Raw genomic sequence first — 21,768 nt, 5'->3', positions numbered from 1 at the left:
TGTGTAATGGGGCTTCTAAACATACCAAATCTATGCATGATTGTTCATCACTCCTAGATTTCCTAGTATTCATTGGCTGCTAAACAATATTTATTTATCTTGTCCGTTTCAATTGTACTGACTTCAATCCGAAACTTCGCTCCCATGATCATTTAAAAAAAATATATCAATGCGATCGTGCGCAAATGTTATCATTTCGGCTCTTGCGTGACAAATTTCAGTAAAATTTGTTAGGTAAGTATGTAATTTCAGTTGTGGTACATTATATTCTACTCCTACTTGTCTTCTTCTTCCTACATACATATAGTCACGTTTATATCCCTTGCGGGGTAGACAGGGCCAACGGTATTGAAAAGACTAAAAAGTCACGTTGAGCCATATAGGTAGCTTTATCATGGACTTGAGATTCAAATAGATAATAAGCTAGCAACCTGTCACTATTGGAATCTCAATTCTATCATTAAGCCTATCAGCTGAACTTGGCCTTTCAGTCTTTCAAGACTGCTGGCTATACAGACATGTATGTACGTATACCAGAAACCCTGTATATAGGCTCTGTCAACTCAGTAATGGATACCTAAATACGTATGTATCATGAGTCATCCGCTCTCACCTACGCAGAAACTCTTCCAAAGTCTTCAAATTCTGGATAATCGTCTCCATAATTAACTGGGAACAATGCGGCGCACTCATCCTCCCCACTAACCGGGTCCCTACTCACATGCGTAGGGTTCAAATCCATGAGCTCCAAAATTGCCAAGTCCACTTCTAATGATATCATGAACGCTATTTTCAGTTTATCGCTAAAAATAAAATACTAACAATTATTTAAGAAACAATTAACACAAATTGACTGACCCAACGATTCTATTTTACATATCATACATACATGCATAAAATCACTTATCCCTTGCGGGGTAGACAGAGCCAACAGCCTTGAAAAGACTGATAGGCCACGTTCAGATGTTGTTTGGTTTAATAATAGAATTGAGATTCGAATAGAGACAGGTTGCCAACCCATCGCCTACAAGGGGAATTCTATAGCCTATTCCTTAGTTGCCTTTTACGCTATCTATGGGTAAGAGACGGCTATTCTGTGAAAGTGCAGGGAACCACACGGCCACATTCTATTTTACTTCGTTATAAAACATACAAGACCCAGGTCGATCAGAAAAAGTTCTTGTTCCGCCATTACCTGGTTCGAACCCTGACCTGCTTACAGCGGCGAGAACCCGACAACCATGCCAAAGAGGCCATCATAATAGGAGTGAGTATAGAAAACCGTCACAATCATCTATCTACATACATCCTACTACTATTATAAAGGCGAAAGTTTGTATGGATGTTTGTTACTCTTTCACGCAAAAACTACTGAACCGATTACCATGAAATTTGGTATGTAGGTAGCTGAAGACCCAGAATAACACATAGGCTACTTTTTATCCCAGAGTTCCCGCGGGATTGATAGGGTTTCCATGCGGACGAAGTCGCGGGCGGCCTCTAGTATAATATAATCAGATCTATATACCTACCTTGTGGCGTAGACAGAGCCAACAGTCTTGGAAAGACTGATACTATTACTACATAAAAGCACCACTCTATCTCTTTCCCATGGATGTCGTAAAAGGCGACTAAGGCTAATAGGTTTATAAACTTGAAATTCTTCTTTTAGGCGATGGTCTAGCAATCTGTTACTATTAAAATCTCCAAACAGCCAAACAGGTAAATGAGGCCTACGCGGTCTTTCAAGACTGTTGGCTCTATCCCTTCCGCAAAGGATATTGACGTGATTATATGTATGTATGTAAGTAAGAAAAAGGCTAATACGCTTGGAATTCTACTTTCAGGCGATGGGCTAGCAAGTGGTCACGTGGCCTTCCTGTCATATCGTGACTGAATCCTACCACCCCGTGATTATATGTACTATATTTATGTACATACATACATATGGTCACGTCTATGTCCCTTGCGGGGAAGACAAAGCCAACAGTCTTGAAAAGACTGAATGGCCACGTTCAGCTATTTGGCTTAATGATAGATAGAATTGAGATTCAAATAGTGACACGTTGCTAGCTCATCGCCTAAAAAAGAATCCCAAGTTTGTAAGCCTATCCCTTAGTCGCCTTTTGCGAAAGAGATGGAGTGGTCCTATTCTTTTTTGTATTGGTGCCGGGAACCACACGGCATATTTATACTTATTTTTATTAGTACTTATAATTATATAATGTAAATTTAAATAAAATTCTAACGTTTCTGTAAATGAATCCGTGGCGTCGAATTGTTTTACGCTGTACGCAATATGAACCGCTTTATAAGGAGTCGTAGCCCTAAATATACCCATCTGAAATGTGATAATATTAGCATAGACATACACTTAGATAGATACTTAGTCTTTTTGCGTTTTCATTACAACGATGGTCTAGGATGCCGGTTTAAAAAAAATGCTTGATAAAGAACACGCTGACTGACATAGCAAAACTCACGGTTTAATGCGCTGGATTTGATATTTGAAATATGCCAAATAAGCTCCTCATGTGGTCTAGAGGCGCAGTGAAAGGATTTGTCCAAACGAACGCAAATTATAGATGTTTTTCGTTTCACGCGAGCAGAGTCGCGGGCATACTCTAGTAAATAGTAGCCCACAAGCCCACACTAATAATAAAACGAAATAATAATGTATTTTATATATATTTGTAACAGACAAACTCACACTACTGATCCAATTTTGACGAAAATTGGTGCAATATTGAAAAGACCCTTAGGAATAACAGGCAGTGTTAACTAATGCTTTTACGGTGAGGAAACGTCGTGAGGAAACCTACCCATTCAGGCAACTGAATGTTAACCATGATCCAATACGTGTTAGGTTCTCCTTCAAAGGTTGTGGAGGTCAGACGAGGATTCAGGATCTATGCTCAAAGACCCCGGGCTCCTCTCCAGAGTGGTGAGGATGCAACCGGGACTATAGCCAGGAAGGAGAAGAATTGTAGAGTACGGAGAAGATAAAAGAAGATACAGACTAACGTGATATCAACCCACGGCTGGGTCAGAGATTTGAAATTTGACTTGTAAGTTCATTATAATGGTCTGTGGTGAATTCAGAGAGATCAGTCATTTTTATATCATAAAGCCATCATAAAGCTTATCATAAAGATTATCATCATAAAAGTCTTTTCAAGACTGTTGGCTCTGTCTACCCGCAAGGGATATAGACGTGATTATATGTATGTATGTATGTAGTCATTTTTACTTACGTGAATAATCAACTTTCTGTGTCTCCTCAGAGCTTGAATAGCTACATAACGCTTGGATATGTCAAGCATAACTAGAATATGTGGAGGGAGGTACTCAGGCTGAGGAGTCACGCATTCTGACACCAACTGAAAGACACAAAATTAAAATATCCATCTCATATTCACTAATTAAACAAATAATTTTATAGTGTGTAGTGTTCTACTCAAACTCACAATCAAGATTCTTTCTTCTCCCACATTAGTCCCTTAGTCGGTTTTTACATCCATTAGAAAAAAGATGAAGTGATCTTATCATAAAGTGCCCGGAAACTACTCTGCACTAACATTTCAAAACATAATTTTACATACCTACACTTTTTTTTTTAATTTTTTTTTTCTTTTTTTCAAATATACACGGGACAAATTACACAGATTGAGTTAGCCTCGAAGTAAGTTCGAAACTTGTGTTACGAGATACTAACTCAACGATACTATATTTTATAATAAATACTTATATAGATAAACATCCAAGACCCAGGCCAATCAGAAAAAGTTCTTTTCTCATCATGCCCTGGCCGAGATTCGAACCCGGGACCTCTGTTGTCACAGACAAGCGTACTACCGCTGAGCCACAGAGGCCGTCTAAACACTGAATCTTAAGTGCCGTGTGGTTCCCGGCACCAATAAAAAAGCCACTGCCCTAAGAAAAGCCGAAGGCAGAACAGCCTGAGAGCAGCTCATCAAGGAATCCGTCAAAGCATTTCAGGACTTCAGTAAAGAAGAACACAATCAAAAAGAAAATACATCTTTAGGAAACACTTTAATGGAATTGGACAAATCACCTAGTGCCTATGGATGGGCAAAGAAAATAACCATATTGATTTAGCGCAGCTGTGGTCCAATATAGGTTAGAAGGGAGTCGCTTCGTGTAAAAACTTGACTTACCCAGTCTTGATCAAAACACTCACATCGGACTCCAATCGAGAGAGGCGAGAATGTGACCAGGACAAACAAAACAAGAAAGTAGTATCGTAGAGTTAGTATCTCACGACACAATTTTCATACTTACTTTGAGGCTAACTCGATCTGTTTAATTTGTTCCATATACAGGGTGTCTAGTAAATCGCGTTTCATACTTAAGGAATATAGTAAATCATGAGCCCGCTTGAATCTTTCCCCGGTAAATCGGCTCCATCGACCAATGGGTAGATGGCACAGATTAAATAGGTATCAACTAACCTGGTCGGTGTTAAGAAAGAGGCTGATATCATAGAATGAGCTGCATGCGGTAGTGTGAGCAATTCACAATTAAATATTATAATATAATTTGGCAAAAATCTTATCTCATCACAACGCTCAAAGCGGGGTGGATTCTCAACAGTCCCGGTGATCGGCCCGGGACGGTTGAGAGATTTTCGCGCCATTAAACCCGTTCTTCGCCGGGACCAAAATACCGGGACCGTTAAATCCATTTCTTTCAACTGTCCCGTCACCGGGACAGGCTCACCGGGCCAGATGAGAGTTACCCAGATCGCTGCGTGGATACCTAAACATCTTATTTTTGTAGGATAATTAGAAAAAAAATTAACTACCTCTGTTGTATAATTTATTTGGAACGACAATCAGATTATGAATGCCTCTTTTCAAAATGCGACGCGATTTACCAGACACCCTGTATATCATTATATCTTACTTTAGGAAACAATATAGCTAGTCCGTTGACTTTCGCTATATCATTGGGTGGAGCATAAAATCCAGGAATGACCAGGCCTGGTGGAGGAAAGTACTCGTCTTCATCTTCTTCACTACTCTGTTCATCCAGTTCTTCAGGTAACTCCTAGAAAAGAGTCATATTGAGACATAACCACAGACATTACTTCATTATACCTTACAGGATAGGCAGGGACAGAATTCTAGATTGTCTGGTCGGGTTTGTGACAGTTTGGACTTCTTCTTCTTCAACTTCGGTTTTTTCCCAGTATACGGCGTCCGATTTCCTGATCCTCTGATTGAAATTGACGGCCTCTGTGGCGCAGCGGTAGTGCGCTTGTCTGTGACACCGGAGGTCTCGGGTTCGAATCCCGGCCAAGGTATAATGAGAAACGAACTTTCTCTTATTGGCCTGCTTCTTGATTGTTTATTTATATTATAAAATGTAGTATCGTTGATTTAGTATCTAGTAACACAAGACTCGAACTTACATCGAGGCTAACTCAATCTGTGTAATCTGTTCCATACTTATATATTTATAAAGAAAATCTAGAAAAAATTTAGGCTTTCCCAATTTTGCAGCGTCAGGAATGCCACAAAACTGTTTGAACTTAGGTATTATTTTTATTTTGTAAATACTATTTTTGTTTTGAAAATAAGCAAAAACAAAAGTTATAATGTCAATCTAATGGCAACTAAGACAACGTTTTGGATTTTAACACAAAAAGTAAGTAGTTTACGTCTTCAAAAACGAAGAATTGTTTTCATTTCCATCCCAGGCGATTGGGCAACTATTTGGCTATAGTCTGGCTAGAACACGCCGCCTCTAAGATTAAAGACAGTGAAATTATTATCCAGGTGTAAGATAAGATATTTATAAGGTACACTTATAAGGAACTAGTGGCCGCTCGCAAACCTATGTTCTTAAATTCTGCGTACTCCACAATAATGTATTATAGCAACTTGCGAATTATGTCAAGAAAAAAAAGGTTAACAAAATAAATATATATTGGATGCTATTTTTACAATACACTAACTTAAAAAAATCGATGGAAACTATCCAACAAAAACGCAACGAAATTCAGGGAAGACTCCGCGATTTCAAATAAAGGCGCTAGGTATTCCATTAAGAGACAGGACCGTATTCTAGGGGCCGGACTCAGCAGAAACTTAAACACGATATAATGTACAAATAATAAAAATATTTAAATATTAAAGTACCCGAAACCGCCGAAAAAGAGAGTTATGAATGTGATTGAAGCGAAGGAAATATGCAGAGATCGTGGCAAGTGGAAAGAGGTAGTCTCTGCCTACCCCTCCGGGAAAAAGGCGTGATTTTATGTATGTTTAAACATTAATTATAATGCAAATTTTAAATTTAACCCAATGCCCGCTAAAGTATGTTAAATCTTATGGCGATCGGTTCATGGGTTTTGACATGAAATATAGACACACAAACACACACACAGAGTGACAATATTAGTATGGCTATACTTACTTCTGGAATAGGAATGCTCAATTCCACATCATCATAATTTTCCGGTTCATCTTTCAGCTTATTCAGTTCGTCCAATTTCTGGGAAATGTTACATATCAATTTCAAATAACTATACTACCATTTATTTATCTATACTAATATTATAAAGTTTATTTGTTTGTTTGAACACGCTAATCTTAGGAACTACTGGTTCGAATTAAAAAAAATGTTTGTGTTGAATAGACTATTTATCGAGAAAGGCTATAGATTATATAACATCAACGCTGCAATTATTAGGAGCGAAGAAATAATGGAAAATGGCTTCAATGATGCCCAATATAACTATTCCACGCGGAAGAAGTCGCGGGCACAGTTAGTATAAATATACTTGTACGCAAAGATTGTGGTTCCTGGCACTAATAGAAAAAAGAATAGGGCCACTCCATCTCATTCCCATGGATGTCGTAAAAGGCGTCTAAGGGATAGGCTCATATACTTATTTGAAATCCATTCTATCATTAAGCCAAACAGCTGAGCTGAGTTTTTCAAGACTATTGGCTCTGTCTACCCTGCAAGGGATATGGACTTGATTATGTGTGTATTACAAGGAGATTTTTGTTTGTCTACAGTAATAATAAAGAGAAAAAACTTGGACCATACAGCTGAACGTGGCCTTTTAGTAATGTATACATACATACATATGGTCCCGTCTATATCCCTTGCGGGGTAGACAGAGCCAACAGTGTTGAAAAGACTGAATGGCCACGTTCAGATATTTGGCTTAATGATAGAATTGAGATTCAAATAGTGAAAGGTTGCTATCCCATCGCCTAAAATAAGAATCCCAAGTTCGCAAGCCTATCCCTTAGTCGCCTTTTACGACATCCATGGGAAGGAGATGGAGTGGTACTATTATTTTTTGTATTGGTGCCGGGACCCACACGTGACTGTATGTATGTATGTTTGACGGCCTCTGTGGCGCAGCGGTAGTACGCTTGTCTGTGACACCGGAGGTCCCGGGTTCGAATCCCGGCCAGGGCATGATGAGAAAAGAACTTTTTCTGATTGGCCTACTTCTTGGATGTTTATCTATATAAGTATTAATTATGAAATATAGTATCGTTGAGTTAGTATCTCGTAACACAAGTCTCGAACTTACTTCGAGGCTTACTCAATCTGTGTAATTTGTCCCGTATATATTTATTTATGCCGCCGTCTGCCGTGTGGTTCCCGGCACCATTACAAAAAAGAATAGGACCACTCCATCTCTTTCCCATGGATGTCGTAAAAGGCGACTAAGGGATAGGCTTATAAACTTAGGATTCCTCTTTCAGGCGATGGGCTAGCAACCTGTCACTATTTGAATCGCAGTTCTATCATTAAGCCAAATAGCTGAACGTGGCCATTCAGTCTTTTCAAGACTGTTGGCTCTGTCTACCCCGCAAGGGATATAGACGTGACCATATGTATGTATGTATGTATGTATATTTATTTGTATGTATGCTTACCCCTGATTTCAGCAGCTCGATCTTCTGTCGTTCTCTATCAGCTCTCTTGGCTTCAACCGCCTCTAGTCTCGCTTGCCTGGCCATCCTCTGCATCTCTGATAATCTTCTTTTTCGTTTCTCAATCTCTTCTTGCTGCAAAAATTAAAATAAATAGATACGTACTTACATTTAGCATTAGGCCCGCCCGTTGTATCAACATTGTTTTTATAATAAAGTTTATATAAATACTAGCTGTTGCCCGCGACTTCGTCCGCGTAAATTTCGAGTTGAATCTTAATCATACAGTCAAATACAGACAGACAAAAAATGTAAACAAAATTCTCTATCCATTTCAGTCCAAAATACTAAATGTAGAGACAAAATATTTTTACTGTTTTATTATATGTAGGTATAGATATCTATTAATTAATAGCAGCTGAGCGTGGCTTTTCAGTATTTTGATGACTGTTGGCTCTGTCTGCCCCGCGAGGGATATAGACGTGAAATAAACAAATGCTTCGCTATCGGCTAAAAACGTGAAAGGTAGATTATTTCTAAATGAAGCCGTCAAGCAATATGTAAGATTAATACATACATACATACATACATAAACTCACGCCTCTTTCCCGGAGGGGTAGGCAGAGACTACCTCTTTCCACTTGCCACGATCCCTGCATACTTCCTTTGCTTCCTCCACATTCATAACTCTCTTCATGCAAGCTCGGCGGTTTCGGGCACTTTTGACCTGACCCTTCACCAGGACGTCCTTAATTTGATCAAGATATGTTCGTCTAGGTCTTCCCACCCCGACCTTTCCCTCCACACTCTCCTTGTATATCTGCTTAGTCAACCTGTTTTCATTCATCCTAAGATTAATACAATTTCTGTAAATTCCTATTATTGGACAAAGGTTTACCCCGTACTTTTTAAGTAAACTAACAATCTGGCAAAATCTGGAAGGCCACATTTAGCGGTAGGTATGGCTTAAACATGTAATTGAGATTCAAATTGTGGTTGCTAGCCCATCGCCTTAAAGAATAATGTCAAGTTTAAAAGCCTTTCCCTTCGCCGCCTTTAACGACATCCATTAGAAAGAGATGGAGTGTGTGTGTATATATTATTTCTAAGTGCCGGGAACCACACGGGCAACGCTTGGAGGTATTCATTAGTTAAAAACTTTCTATATAATATCAAAGTGATTTCATTATTGACCTTTTTCTTTTCTCTTTCTTCCCGGCGACTCTGAAGTATTTCTCCCTTAGTCTTACTGTACGACATGAAATGTTCAAAAGCCGTTCTCTCCCTACCGTCCTCCCCAAACGGTAGACGGTCCTCATATAAAATTTTACGTACTAGAGCTGTTATGACAAAGATGAAGTATTATTAAAACTGACAAGACCTTCTAACCATTAAAATTGGTACATTATTATACATACATATCTTGCGGGGTAGACAGAGCCAACAGTCTTGAAAACACTAATAGGCCGCGTTCATTAATTATACATTATTATAGGTATTCGTAAACTCTTCAGAAACGTCATACTGTTTCTCCCTAGGACATCTTCATATCTACATGACTGACTGACATATCAAAGCAAAGCCCATACCGTTCGGTCTTATTTGGCATGTAGGTTCTTTATGTGGTCTAGGGTGCACCCCCTAGACCACATAAAGAACCTAAAAGAAGATTTCCCCAAATTTCCCGCGGGAATGGGAATACGCCGGCGGAGTCGCGGACGTCCTTTATTAGTAGGTATAGTATAGACGCACACACATTATGTTAAGTTTGCTCTGTCTACCGTAATAGGCGTGACTATATATGTAGGTATGTATGTTCATCAGATTCGATAGATTTTTAAAATGAACTACGCTTCATCCAATTGGTGCCCTGAAGGTATCTGTGTCACTTCGCCACACTAATAATAAAAAGGACAAATAAAATATATACATATGGTCACGTCTATATCCTTTGCGGGGTAGACTGAGCCAACAGTCTTGAAAAGACTGAAAGACCACGTTCAGCTATTTGGCTTAATGATAGAATTGAGATTCAAATAGTGACAGGTTGCTAGCCCATCGCCTAAAGAAGAATCCCAAGTTAGTAAGCCTACCTATCCCTTAGTCGCCTTTTACGACATCCATGGGAAAGAGATGGAGTGGTCCTATTCTTTTTGTATTGGTACCAGGAACCACACGGCAATATTGGTGCTGGGAACCACAAGGACAAATAACAAGTACTATAATATCGGCAAGAAATTTAGATTATGCGATTAGTCTATGTGTGGTAACCCAGGTATCTTCTGGACCGTGTCTCTACTCACAGACAAAATGCTTGTCTTCATCTAGTAGTCTGAAACATAGCGTGAGAACAGAGCCTGATAAAAGGCAATACATGGACGCCTCATTAATAGGCGCATCGCCCGCGTAAAGGATGTCTTCTGCTTTTTCCTTAGTCAGCTCGATTGCTTCACGGGCAACCATGTATATGTCTGAAAAGATTACATACATATGGTCACGTCTATATCCCTTGCAGAGCCAACAGTCTTGGAAAGACTGAATGGCCACGTTCAGCTAATTGGCTTAATGATAGAATTGAGATTCATATAGTGACAGGTTGCTAGCCCATCGCCTAAAAGGGAATCCCAAGTTTGTAGGCCTTAATTGCCTTTTACGACATCCATGGGAAAGAGATGGAGTGATCCTATTCTTTTTTGTATTGGTGCCAGGAACTACACGGCAAATAAAATAATATGATTCTCAAACAGGTTAATAGCCCCTGGTGAGAACTGTCAAAATAAATGAAAAGTTAAACTTTGGTAGACAGAGCAAAGAAAATAGAGGAACGAGAAGCCATTTTGGAAATTTCTGTAGAGCCTGAAATTATTAATCAGAAATCAGTAATAACCATAGGACGTTTTGAAGCAAATTTTGTTCCAAAATTAAGACACTTAACTAGACAAAAATATTTAAGAAAATCTTTAATGGTCCTAGACGAACGTATCTTGATCAAATTAAGGACGTCCTGGTAAAGGGACAGGTCAAAAGTACCCGAAACCGCCGAGCTTGCATGAAGAGAGTTATGAATGTGGATGAAGCGAAGGAAGTATGCAGAGATCGTGGCAAGTGGAAAGAGGTAGTATCTGCCTACCCCTCCGGGAAAGAGGCGTGATTTTATGTATGTATGTATGTTTAATGGTAATTAGCTCATCATCACGCTCCAGTCACATGAGTCCCGATTGCGTCTTTGGAGCCCCAGGTGCGCCTACCTGACTTAATTTATCCAGGATATCCAGGATCATGATCTGGGATAAATTAAGTCAGGTTTTTACACGAAGCAACTCCAGTCCATCTTTCGTAACCTAACATTATAAGTAGTTGCACTTTCAAATGCCTGGATGTACCTCATGATGAGTCATTCGTACAAAGCCAAGCTTACTATTCAGGCACCTTAAAATTTGGACCACTGACAATAAAAGCTGCTTTACTGGAAGAGATCCCTTCATAGAATAAGTCTGCCAATGCTAGTGATTTATTTATTTTGATAACTATGTTCTATTTCTTGTAACTGTGTAAATGTCTGTGCAATAAAGATATTACAAACAAAGGTGTGTTATTCATCATTATAAAAATACTATAAAGAAGTTGTAGAAAAGTTATGAATGTATGGATGAAGCGAAGGAAGTATGCAGAGATCGTGGCAAGTGGAAAGAGGTAGTCTCTGCCTACCGCTCCGGGAAAGAGGCGTGATTTTATGTATGTACTAGAGGCCGCCCGCGACTTCGTCCGCATGGAAACCCTATCAATCCCGCGGGAACTCAGGGATAAAAAGTAGCCTATGTGTTATTCTGGGTCTTCAGCTACCTACATACCAAATTTCATGGTAATCGGTTCAGTAGTTTTTGCGTGAAAGAGTAACAAACATCCATACATCCATACAAACTTTCGCCTTTATAATAGTAATAGTAGGATGTTGTAGAAAATTTTGATAAATTACTATTCTCAGCCCATCGCTCGTACAGTTGGGGATGGGCGTTATGAGCGTGGGGCCAGAATACCACAAAATTCAGGTGAGGCAGATGCGGCACCATGAGTTCAGCACGGTGCCGCTTCCTCTGCGCTTGTCGATTGAATCGACGAGATTGGAGACTTAATTCCTCCCGCTTTTCTTCCAATGCCACAGTTGTAATCCATTCCTGTGAAAACAGATAGAACTGAAACTGTGGTAAGTGTACAATACACTCATACGTCTTATCTTATCTTAGAAGCTGTCTGATTCCCGAGACCGGGTGAAACCTTTGGGTTGCCTTGTTCTTACCCCCAAACATTATTCATTAGCATCAGGCCTCTTCAGAATTCAGAATATTACCTATTGCACAGTACCTGTAGCCTTACAGTTCGGGGTAAGCTGATCCGGGGTGCCTAATTCGTTCACCAGCTAACGAATCGCAGCAATAAGTAAAGCTCAAATGTCTCATAGAGGCCTCTTCATCACCACATGCCCTGCAAATTGGGCTGTTGACACGTTTAAGATTGAAGAGGTGACTACGGTTTTCAAAATGGCGCGTCAGGGATCCCATTAAGGTCCTTGATTCTTCTGTTGTACTTACAGATACTTTTGTTCCATCTGGTGTCAACATTCACACTAAGTTTTAGAGTGTCTCAGTCCACTCATAAATAGTCTTTAATTACCTACCCCTATTTTATACATACACTAGCTGACCCGCGCAACTTCGTTTGCGTGTATCCCGCTACTTCGACAAATACAGTCAACGCACCAACACATATTGGATACTAATTTTCAATTCACAATAACTTCTCTTTCCCTTAACCGCGTTTAAAATATTTTTTGGATTCTGTGACTCTTCTTTGATCGCCCCCCCTATCAGTTTTTGGAAAAAATATTTAAGTAATGTACAGATTTTTTTTGTCTTATATGTATAGATCAAAGTCGTAGTACCTACTTTTTAATATTATTTATTTGACGCTGCCCCCGCCGCCGCGGCCGGCCCGTACCGGCACGGCAAAACTAATATCGTGATATCTCCTAAACTATATGTCTAAATAACACACTGTAAACTGCAAAAATAATCTAAATTAAATGCTCGTGATGATGAACTTACTTATTTTGATAAGGATATATGTATTATTGGTTATATCACCAGTTAAACATCACCCAACGAATTAAATGTTTTTTTAATACAGAAAAGTAGTTTTTGTGACTTAAATAAAAAAGCTGGATATATGTCATCGCGGACTTTTTTGTAGAACTAATAAAGACCAATGTTTTTGCTATACATTGTTCTTACTTGTATCCAACGGTATAAGCGGCGCACGCACAAATGCAATCATCAAATAGATTTTTTTTCTGACTTCTTGGACATAAATCGCTATAACTCAGCTAATAAAGTTTCAATGTATTTCAATTATATATAAAAACCTGTCGGAGAAAATACTCTTTCTATTAGTGAAAACCGCATCAAAATCCGTTGCGTAGTTTTAAAGTTTTATGCATACGAAGGGACTACAGACAAAATGGGCGACTTTGTTTTATACTATGTAGTGATGATACATACATAAAATCACGCCTCTTTCCCGGAGGGGTAGGCAGAGACTACCCTGTTTCCACTTGCCACGATCTCTGCATACCTACTTCCTTCGCTTCATCCACATTCATAACTCTCTTCATGCAAGTTCGGCGGTTTCGGGTACTTTTGACCTGACCTTTTACCAGGACGTTCTTAATTTGATCAAGATACGGTTTATTTGTGTCTTTTTAATGCATTAATGAAATACTTACGTGTTCGTCGGGTGTAGCTTCATCTAACTCATAAAATGGTCTTTCTGGTCCTGCTCCTGCTACTTCGTTGTTGAGATGTCTTATTTGTTCCCTCGCGACCTGAGCTAGTCTTATGCTGTCCACTCCGCGGAATACTTTTGTTGCTTTTTTTCTCTGTACAATGTAATTTATTATCTACTAGTGACCTGCCGCGGCTTCGCACGGGTAGTATTTGGTATAGGTATAAACCTTCTTCAGATAACCCACAAAACTCAAGAACAAATATGTCGACAAGATTCAGTGTTTAGCGCATACATACAGACAAAGAAAAAAGGGGAAATATATATAATATAATTTAAAAAAAAAAACAGATAAATTAATAGCAGCTGATAGTCTCTTGGCCCCAAGCGTTAGTCCCAGTTACAACCTCACCTCTCTGGAGAGGAGCCCGTGGTTCGCCTTTTTGACCTAAAACCAAGTGTACCTATATAAAACTTCTTTTTTCCTGAATCTCACGGAGCAGAGGGCAACTACCTTTGTTTCCAAATTTATCAATGACCAGTAGTTGTACATACTACAAACATACATACATATGGTCACGTCTATATCCCTTGCGGGGTAGACAGAGCCAACAGGCTTGAAAAGACTGAATGGCCACGTTCAGCTATTTGGCTTAATGATAGAATTAAGATTCAAATAGTGACAGGTTGCTAGCCCATCGCCTAAAAGAGGAATCCCAAGTTTATAAGCCTATCCATTAGTCGCCTTTTACGACATCCATGGGAAAGAGATGGAGTGGTCTATACTTTTTGTAATGGAACCACACGGCAGACATACTCTACTCACATTTGTATATACTCACAGAAATAAACATATAAACAGGTTCACTGTGACCGCGAAATCTCTGTAAGCACTCTATTTCATCACATGGTACCTGAAATTAATTGATTTTTTTAAGAATAAGATGAGGTATATATGATGTGCTAATTAATTAAGAATAAGATGAGGTATATGTATATGATGTGCTCATTGAAACTTGAGAATTATATAATGAGGTTTACATCATAGTTTATAAAAAACAAACGAAGATGTGCGCCCATATCAGTTCATAAAAAAATCAATCGACTCTCACCTTCAATAAAATCATTTTACTGTTGCACCAATCCAACTTTATAGTAGTAAACAGTCTGTCGAGACAAGTGCAGGATCCGAAATAGGAGCAATAGATTTCAGCGCCTGATGTGAAAAATAAGCAATGATGAGGATCAACGTTACAGTACTTAGCAGACTTGACGGCGAACCTAACATAATAGAATCATTCAATAACATTCAACGTTTGCGCGTTAGATTCTAATTGCAACTTACAAATAAGTTTATCATCATTTGAATCTAAAATATGATGAAAATCTCTCTCATTTTGTATTTCCACAAATATTTCTATTTTTCGCTTTGCCATTGTACTATATTGTATTAGGTTTAGTTTATATTATATGAATCTATATGGTCATGCCTTAATTTAAATAAGATTCAAAACAGTATGACAGGCCAGTTACCCACTTAAAAAAGTTACAGCTGAAAGTGAAATTTAAATATCGAACGAAATCACATACTTGTCTAAAAACTTAGGGTATTTATCAACTTCATTCGATTAAAGGTATAATTTCTAAAATTTTAAGCGATTATAGCGATTCTTTAGCTACAGTAGAGGAAATATATCCTAAAAAATGAGCTTCCACAATATTAAAATTTAATCGGTTATGAATCGATTATTAACAAAAAAATATTGTTTTTATTTTAATGGCAACATTTCTTTCCGCCATATTGAAAATTTTAGTGATTCGGATAATTATCGCCTGCGATGGAGTCATATTTTTGCTTATCAAATTTTGATTATATTTTTGTTGGGATTTCGCCAAAATTATGTCAATTGCCCATCGTTTCCCAATTCGGTCGCGGTCATTGCAGAAAAGCCTCGGTCGTTTGACAAAATTCGCTTGAGAGTATTGTCAGTATATTCTCGGTCGACCCTGGGGACATCTTGTGATAAAAAATCATTGCAGCAGCAAGATAGTCGCTGTCTGATTTTGTCATAGAGTGAAACGGTTACAAAAATTAGTATTGGTGCTAGAAAAGACCCGTAAATATGGATGAGTCGTGGGGTAAGTGTTGGACTGCGACTTACATATTGATTTTTGGCTTTGTGTCAACGTGATGTCATATTTCATGTGTTTTCCAGATTCGGAAAATTTTGAGCCTAAGCTCCCGACCACGTTGACAACTTCGAATAAATGGGAGGGCGAAGACGAGGAAGACAACGTCAAGGTAAGTCTATCGTGCCAAAAACCGAAATAAATATCTCTATTTCCACATCATTTCTTGCGTCGTGATTTCCTGAAGGTTCTAAAGATAACCTCAAAATGTTTGCATACGTGTTGATATCTTTTTCGTTTTTTAGGAAAGTTGGGAAGACGAGGAAGAAGAGAAAAAAGATGAGGAGAAAAAGGATATGCCCCCACCAGCACCAAAACCTAAAAAGAAAATCCACGACAAAATAGCTGAACGAGAGGTATGGTAATAACTTAGCAGATAGCATAAATGATTTTCTAGATGCAAGTTCAGACTTTCTAAAATCGAGGTCATTAGCCTAAATTAACAGCTGTTAGATAACCTGTCTCTGAATTGAATTTAATAAAATTCTAGTTATATCATGGGTTTAAAGATTTAAATTTACCAAAACTCATACTTTGTCATTTGCATTCCGATCTTGGCTATTGCCCATGTCTTCGTCCATTGGAATTTCCAGGAAAAAAAGTTGTCTCTCTTGAAACTAGTCTATTTATTAAACGTTATTGCACCTAAAATAATTTACAATAGGTAGACTTAATGCCATATGACATTCTTTACCAGGCTAACCTTTCAATGTAGGTAAACCTTACTATTAAATATGACAGTGATAATGAAATCTATACTAATATTATAAAGCTGAGGAGTTTGTTTGTTTAAATGCACTAATCTCAGTGTTTCTCAAGTAGGTTTAAGATTCGCCAACATCTGTTTTTCATTCTGTAATTGACAAAGGTTGTCCACCCTTAACATTAACTAAAAAATTTATATGGCAAAGCAAAGATTGCTGAGACAGCTAGTGCATTATATAATAAACATTTAAATCAATAAAAGCCTAAGAGCCAGGCCAATCTGAAAAAGAATTTCCCATCTGTGGATTGAAACCCAGGCCTCTTAGTTCAGAGGTGATAATTCCGACAACTACACCAAACGGGCTTTCTAAAGAATTATTACACTTCTTCACAGAGAATGGAACGTGAGAAACTGGAGCGTCTCAGTGTAGAGAAGCCAGAGGAGCTCACTCCTGAACAGAAATTGGCAGAGAAACTCCGTGCACAAAAACTGCAGGAGGAGTCCGATTTAAGGCTTGCTATGGAGACATTTGGTAAGCATTTACATTCTATCAAGCTTTTCTCTTTATAAATTTATTTTCAAAATAAATAAATTAATAGATATATACGGGACAAATAACACTGACTGAGTTAGCCTCGATGTAAGTTTGAGACTTGTGTTACGAGATACTAACTCAACGATACTATATTTTATAATAAATACTTATATGTATAGATAAACATCCAAGGCCCAGTCAATCAGAAAAAGTTCTTTTCTCATCATGCCCTGGCCGGGATTCGAACCCGGGACCTCCGGTGTCGCAGACAAGCCTACTACCGCTGCGCCACAGAGGCCAATTTTTTTTAAATAATGTACTTCCGTTGTCGCTATAACAACAAATACTAATTAACACTACATATTTAAATATAAAAAATAAATATTTAAGTAACAAATGTGATGATGGTACTGACCCTTCGTGGTCGAGTCGGACTCGCACTTGGCCAGTTTTTATTTCTTTACAACCCTTCACCCGCAGCCTGTTTATAAGTAGCCTGTTTATTTTAAACATTTTTCTTCTTCCTGGTGTTAGTTCAGGTTAAATTAGATATCTGGAGAGGTGCCCCTGGTGGCTGAGTCAGGGTTTGCACTTTGAATCTAGCCCGGAAATTGGATCATGGTTGATCATCATTTGATTACTGATTTATTTCAAAACATTATTATCTTAATTGTATACCTTCCTATCTTACTCCAGGCAAGACACCAAGGGGATGATGAGTGTAGATAGGCTGGAAGTATTAGAGTATAGATTATCACATACTGCATTTTTTACAGACACACACATTTTAAATCATGTAGTTTAACAATTAATATATCTCAATTTCAGGCATATCAGAAGGCGGTGGTGGTAAGCTGGATACCTTCAATCCGACCACCAAAGCAGAGTTCACGGAGTTTGCGGACCTTCTCAGCAAGAAGATTACCATTTATAAGGCCAGGGAAGAGTTTCCCGGGTTTGCGGAGGACTTGTTTAGGAGTATTCTTGTACAAAGTAAGTTGATACATAATTCTTTATCCCTTACAGGGTGGACGGAACAACAGTCTTGAAAAGACTGAAGAACCATTTGTAACTGTATAGCTTAATAGTTAAATTCAGATTCAAATAGAGCAAGTTGCTACCCCGTCGCTTTAAAGAAGAATCCAAAGGTTGTTAACCTTTTCCTTAATAGACTTTTACAAGCTACATGGAAAAGAGATAGAGATTATGTAAGTGTCGGGAACCACACGGCAGGATAATGATTTAAATATTAGTATACATAGTATAATGCTTATCACTACATACTATGAAGTCCTATTTCTCTGTTTGTATCTATGCACAAGTCTCGGAAACTTGTAGACTAATTTGTTCCCTGTTTGAAATGCTGGAAAGGGGTTTTCTGAAGAAGGTTTATATCAAAATTTGGATATGAGCCATTCTGAAGAATGTTTATATCAATAAATGCTACCTGTGCGAAGCCAGGGCGGTTCGCTAGTTTGTTATAATCAAAATGTATTAATTCTCCATTTCAGTGGCTTCAGCTGACATCAAGCGGATAAAACTCTGCGTGGATAATCTCTACATTGAAAAACAGAAGGCTGAGAAGAATGACAAGGCGAAAAAACCAACAAAGGGCAAAGGGAAGGCAAAATTAAAAGTAGAAGGTGACAATGTGAGTACATAACAATTATTTATTTATCATAACCCAAATTTATCCTCTCTACATATTTATAATTCTAAGTTTGGATTGGAAATGCTTCTGTGAAATTTGTTTTCTGCTTCTTTCTTTCTTTTCTATATTATGGCTTCCACCGGATTTTCGGTGATTCTGCCAATGTCAGAGACACGAAGCTACGAAATTGGATGGTATAGGATCTGAAAGGAGAAGGTTAACAAATGTACAATCACGAAAATACAAATACAACAAATATGTATTGTTAGTAAAGGGAAGACAAGTTAATGATTATAATGTGTAGTGAATGTGTACGGTATGAAAGATTTGTAGGACAAGGCACATTAGAAGAGATTTCAGAGGTAGAAAAAAAAGAATCTGCTTCTTCTCCACTGACGCTTTAGAAGCGACACTAAATGTCAAACAATGTTGTGATAGCAAGATGTGACAAATACTAAGTTTTAAATAGAATAGAATAGATTTATTTTTAAAATTGGATATAAGTTATCACTTATTGACGTCACATCACTTAAATCTAATTATAACTACTACCGCTTCCAAATCGCATGTGTAGAAGAAGCGGCGGAACAAACTACACTGCAGCATTTTCATCGGACGTCAATATACAAATATAGATCTCTTAAATCGAAATCATGGACGAATGCACAAATGAAATGTCCCACAATGATGATGAAACAATTTTGATTTCATCACTAGCTTAAGTACTTCTTTCTTATATTTGCGGGTTTACTGTTCCCCCTGCACAGCTCCAATCTTGGTCGGTTTTTTTCATTTGAACAAGATCCATTTATTGATGTGAAGAAAAGGTACCAGGACCCTATATGTCTGCTTTATTTTCTCACTCCAATGAATTAGATTTTTATTATACTCAGTTTTAAGTGCATTGGCTCGCATATTATCTTGTGTAGCTATAGCTATATATAGCTAGCTGTGTGGTTCCCGGCACCAATACAAAAAAGAATAGGACCACTCCACCTCTTTCCCATGGATGTCGTAAAAGGCGACTAATGGATAGGCTTGCAAACTTGGGATTCTTTTTTAGGCGATAGGTTAGCAACCTGTCACTATTTGAATCTCAATTCTATTGTTAAGCCAAATAGCTGAACGTGGCCATTCAGTCTTTTCAAGACTGTTGGCTCTGTCTACCCTGCAAGGGATATAGACGTGACCATATGTATGTATGTATTATCTTTTGTGATGAATATTGGTTAGTTTTTTTTTTGTCATTTCAAAGCAAGTTCCATTTATTGACGTGACGTAACACAACCTTTTGTTTGATAAAATGATAAGATGTAATGGTATTTACGTGTTTTATCTTTGTACGATAACTTGTAACAGATAAATTATTAATAATATAATTTAATAGAATGCAGAGCAGATAATTCATTATTTGGATATGTCGCCATCTTTAGTATAGTGGTAATATGTTTGCCTAGTCATTAGGTGCTGGGTTGGATTCCCAGTAAAATATATACTAATATTATAAAGCTGAAGAGTTTGTTTGTTTGAACGCGCTAATCTAATCTCAGGAACTACTGGTTCGAATTGAAAAATTATTTTTGCGTTGAATAGACCTTTTATCGAGGAAGTCTTTAGGCTATATAACATCACATTGCAACTATTAGGAGCGAAGAAATAATGGAATATGTGAAAAAATCCGGGGAAAATTATTCATCCTTGAGGGCTTCAATGATGCCCAAAATAACTATTCCACGCGGACGAGGTCGCGGGAAATTATCTGGCATATTCCACAAACTTGGGGAACAGTCATGGAAATACATATTGTGTATTTTATCAAATTCGATTGATTATTAGTATTTAAGAAATCACTTTCCACATTTTGAAATTTGTAAGTTTAATTTTATATTTCTTTACAGGCTCACTTGAATCAATACGACGCTTACGGAAACTTCGATGACGATTACGATGACTTCATGTAAAGACCACTGTACTTACATAGTACAGTCAGATGCCTGCTATCCAAACGTTTTTTATGTAATAACACCTTGTTTATAAGGGCGATGTTGCCATAATTAAAAGGTATATTATATTCTCGAATATTCTTTTTTAGAGGCACAATTTGTAAGGTCTGATTAAATCTAGTTAAATTAAAATATTTGAAAAATCGGCAGAGCCGACATTTTAAAATGATTTTAATGGATTAAGCATTCGTCGAAAGAAATATTGATAAATATAAAATTTTAAAGTAATATATGTAACATAATTATATGCAAAGCTTGTTTGTATTGAAGTTATAGCATATTAAAATAAACATTATAACGACATAATGATTTCAGTATACAGTATTTTTCTTTTATTAAAATTTTTATTCATAAAAAAAGTTTTACTTGTTTAAATGTATAATTTTTCTTTGCATCCCGATTAACTTTTGAAATAACTCAATATTGACTTGTTCCTGTATATTTATTTATTTTTAAATAAAAGAATTTAATCAGATCTTACGTTTCGCATAATACAATTATTTTTTTAAAATATTGTTTATATTTGTCTTAAAAATATATCGTCACGTAAGCCATTGTAATGCCATCCAGGATAAAGTAATCGCCCGTATAAAATGGCAATTATGTTATTAAATTATTAGTAGTTTTTAAAATTTGTATGTCCGTATCGTTTGTATGTCAGGTATCTGCGTATAGCATATACTATTATATACACAATGTAATATACAGTCGTTTCATTGTACGGTTATGGTCGGATGTTATGTTATATATAGATAATAAATTTTTTATTGTGATAAATTATTCGGATTTTTATTTGAACTTTATGATTTTTTTTGGAACAAACATAATTATGATCATGTCCATCCCTTATGGGGTAGGCAGCCTACAGTGTCAAAAACCGAAAGACCCCATTCAGCTGTATAATATCTAAATTGACTCGAATACTGATGGGTTGGAGGTAACTAACTAATCTAAAGATAATCTTCTTCTTAAATCTAAGT

General features: G+C 37.4%; 2 protein-coding genes across 2 annotated transcripts; one reads left to right on the top strand and one right to left on the bottom strand.

Moving 5' to 3' along the window:
- Window positions 1–613: 613 nt before the first annotated feature.
- On the bottom strand, window positions 614–15,139 carry LOC106139731 (uncharacterized). The gene is made up of 13 exons (XM_060949730.1): window positions 15,049–15,139; window positions 14,816–14,919; window positions 14,546–14,617; window positions 13,705–13,857; window positions 11,902–12,100; window positions 10,229–10,396; window positions 9,120–9,265; window positions 7,929–8,060; window positions 6,442–6,519; window positions 4,927–5,070; window positions 3,255–3,380; window positions 2,250–2,341; window positions 614–803 (listed from the first exon to the last, which is right to left on the bottom strand). The coding sequence occupies exons 1-13, from the start codon at window positions 15,137–15,139 to the stop codon at window positions 614–616; spliced, it is 1,695 nt and encodes a 564-aa protein (XP_060805713.1).
- A 360-nt stretch (window positions 15,140–15,499) lies between these two features.
- LOC106139744 (eukaryotic translation initiation factor 3 subunit J) lies at window positions 15,500–21,568 on the top strand. The gene is made up of 7 exons (XM_013341239.2): window positions 15,500–15,842; window positions 15,920–16,005; window positions 16,139–16,249; window positions 16,993–17,131; window positions 17,963–18,127; window positions 18,646–18,785; window positions 20,684–21,568. The coding sequence occupies exons 1-7, from the start codon at window positions 15,827–15,829 to the stop codon at window positions 20,744–20,746; spliced, it is 720 nt and encodes a 239-aa protein (XP_013196693.1). The 5' UTR covers window positions 15,500–15,826; the 3' UTR covers window positions 20,747–21,568.
- The last annotated feature ends 200 nt before the right edge of the window (window positions 21,569–21,768 follow it).

Source organism: Amyelois transitella, chromosome 19 (genome assembly GCF_032362555.1).
Source record: "Amyelois transitella isolate CPQ chromosome 19, ilAmyTran1.1, whole genome shotgun sequence".
NCBI lineage: Eukaryota > Metazoa > Arthropoda > Insecta > Lepidoptera > Pyralidae > Amyelois > Amyelois transitella.
The sequence above is the reverse complement of the archived record's forward strand: the minus strand, read 5'-3'. Positions and strand labels throughout refer to the sequence as shown.

Excerpts from the sequence above, each read along its gene's own strand:
- LOC106139731 (XM_060949730.1), bottom strand. The coding sequence starts at position 15,139 with ATGGCAAAGCGAAAAATAGAAATATTTGTGGAAATACAAAATGAGAGA. Across the intron at positions 13,858-14,545 it reads CTGTTTATATGTTTATTTCT|AGAAAAAAAGCAACAAAAGT; the intron begins GTGAGTATATAC and ends TACATTGTACAG. Across the intron at positions 804-2,249 it reads ACGGATTCATTTACAGAAAC|CGATAAACTGAAAATAGCGT; the intron begins GTTAGAATTTTA and ends TTTTATTTTTAG.
- LOC106139744 (XM_013341239.2), top strand. Across the intron at positions 16,250-16,992 it reads ACAAAATAGCTGAACGAGAG|AGAATGGAACGTGAGAAACT; the intron begins GTATGGTAATAA and ends ACTTCTTCACAG. Across the intron at positions 18,128-18,645 it reads TAGGAGTATTCTTGTACAAA|TGGCTTCAGCTGACATCAAG; the intron begins GTAAGTTGATAC and ends TCTCCATTTCAG.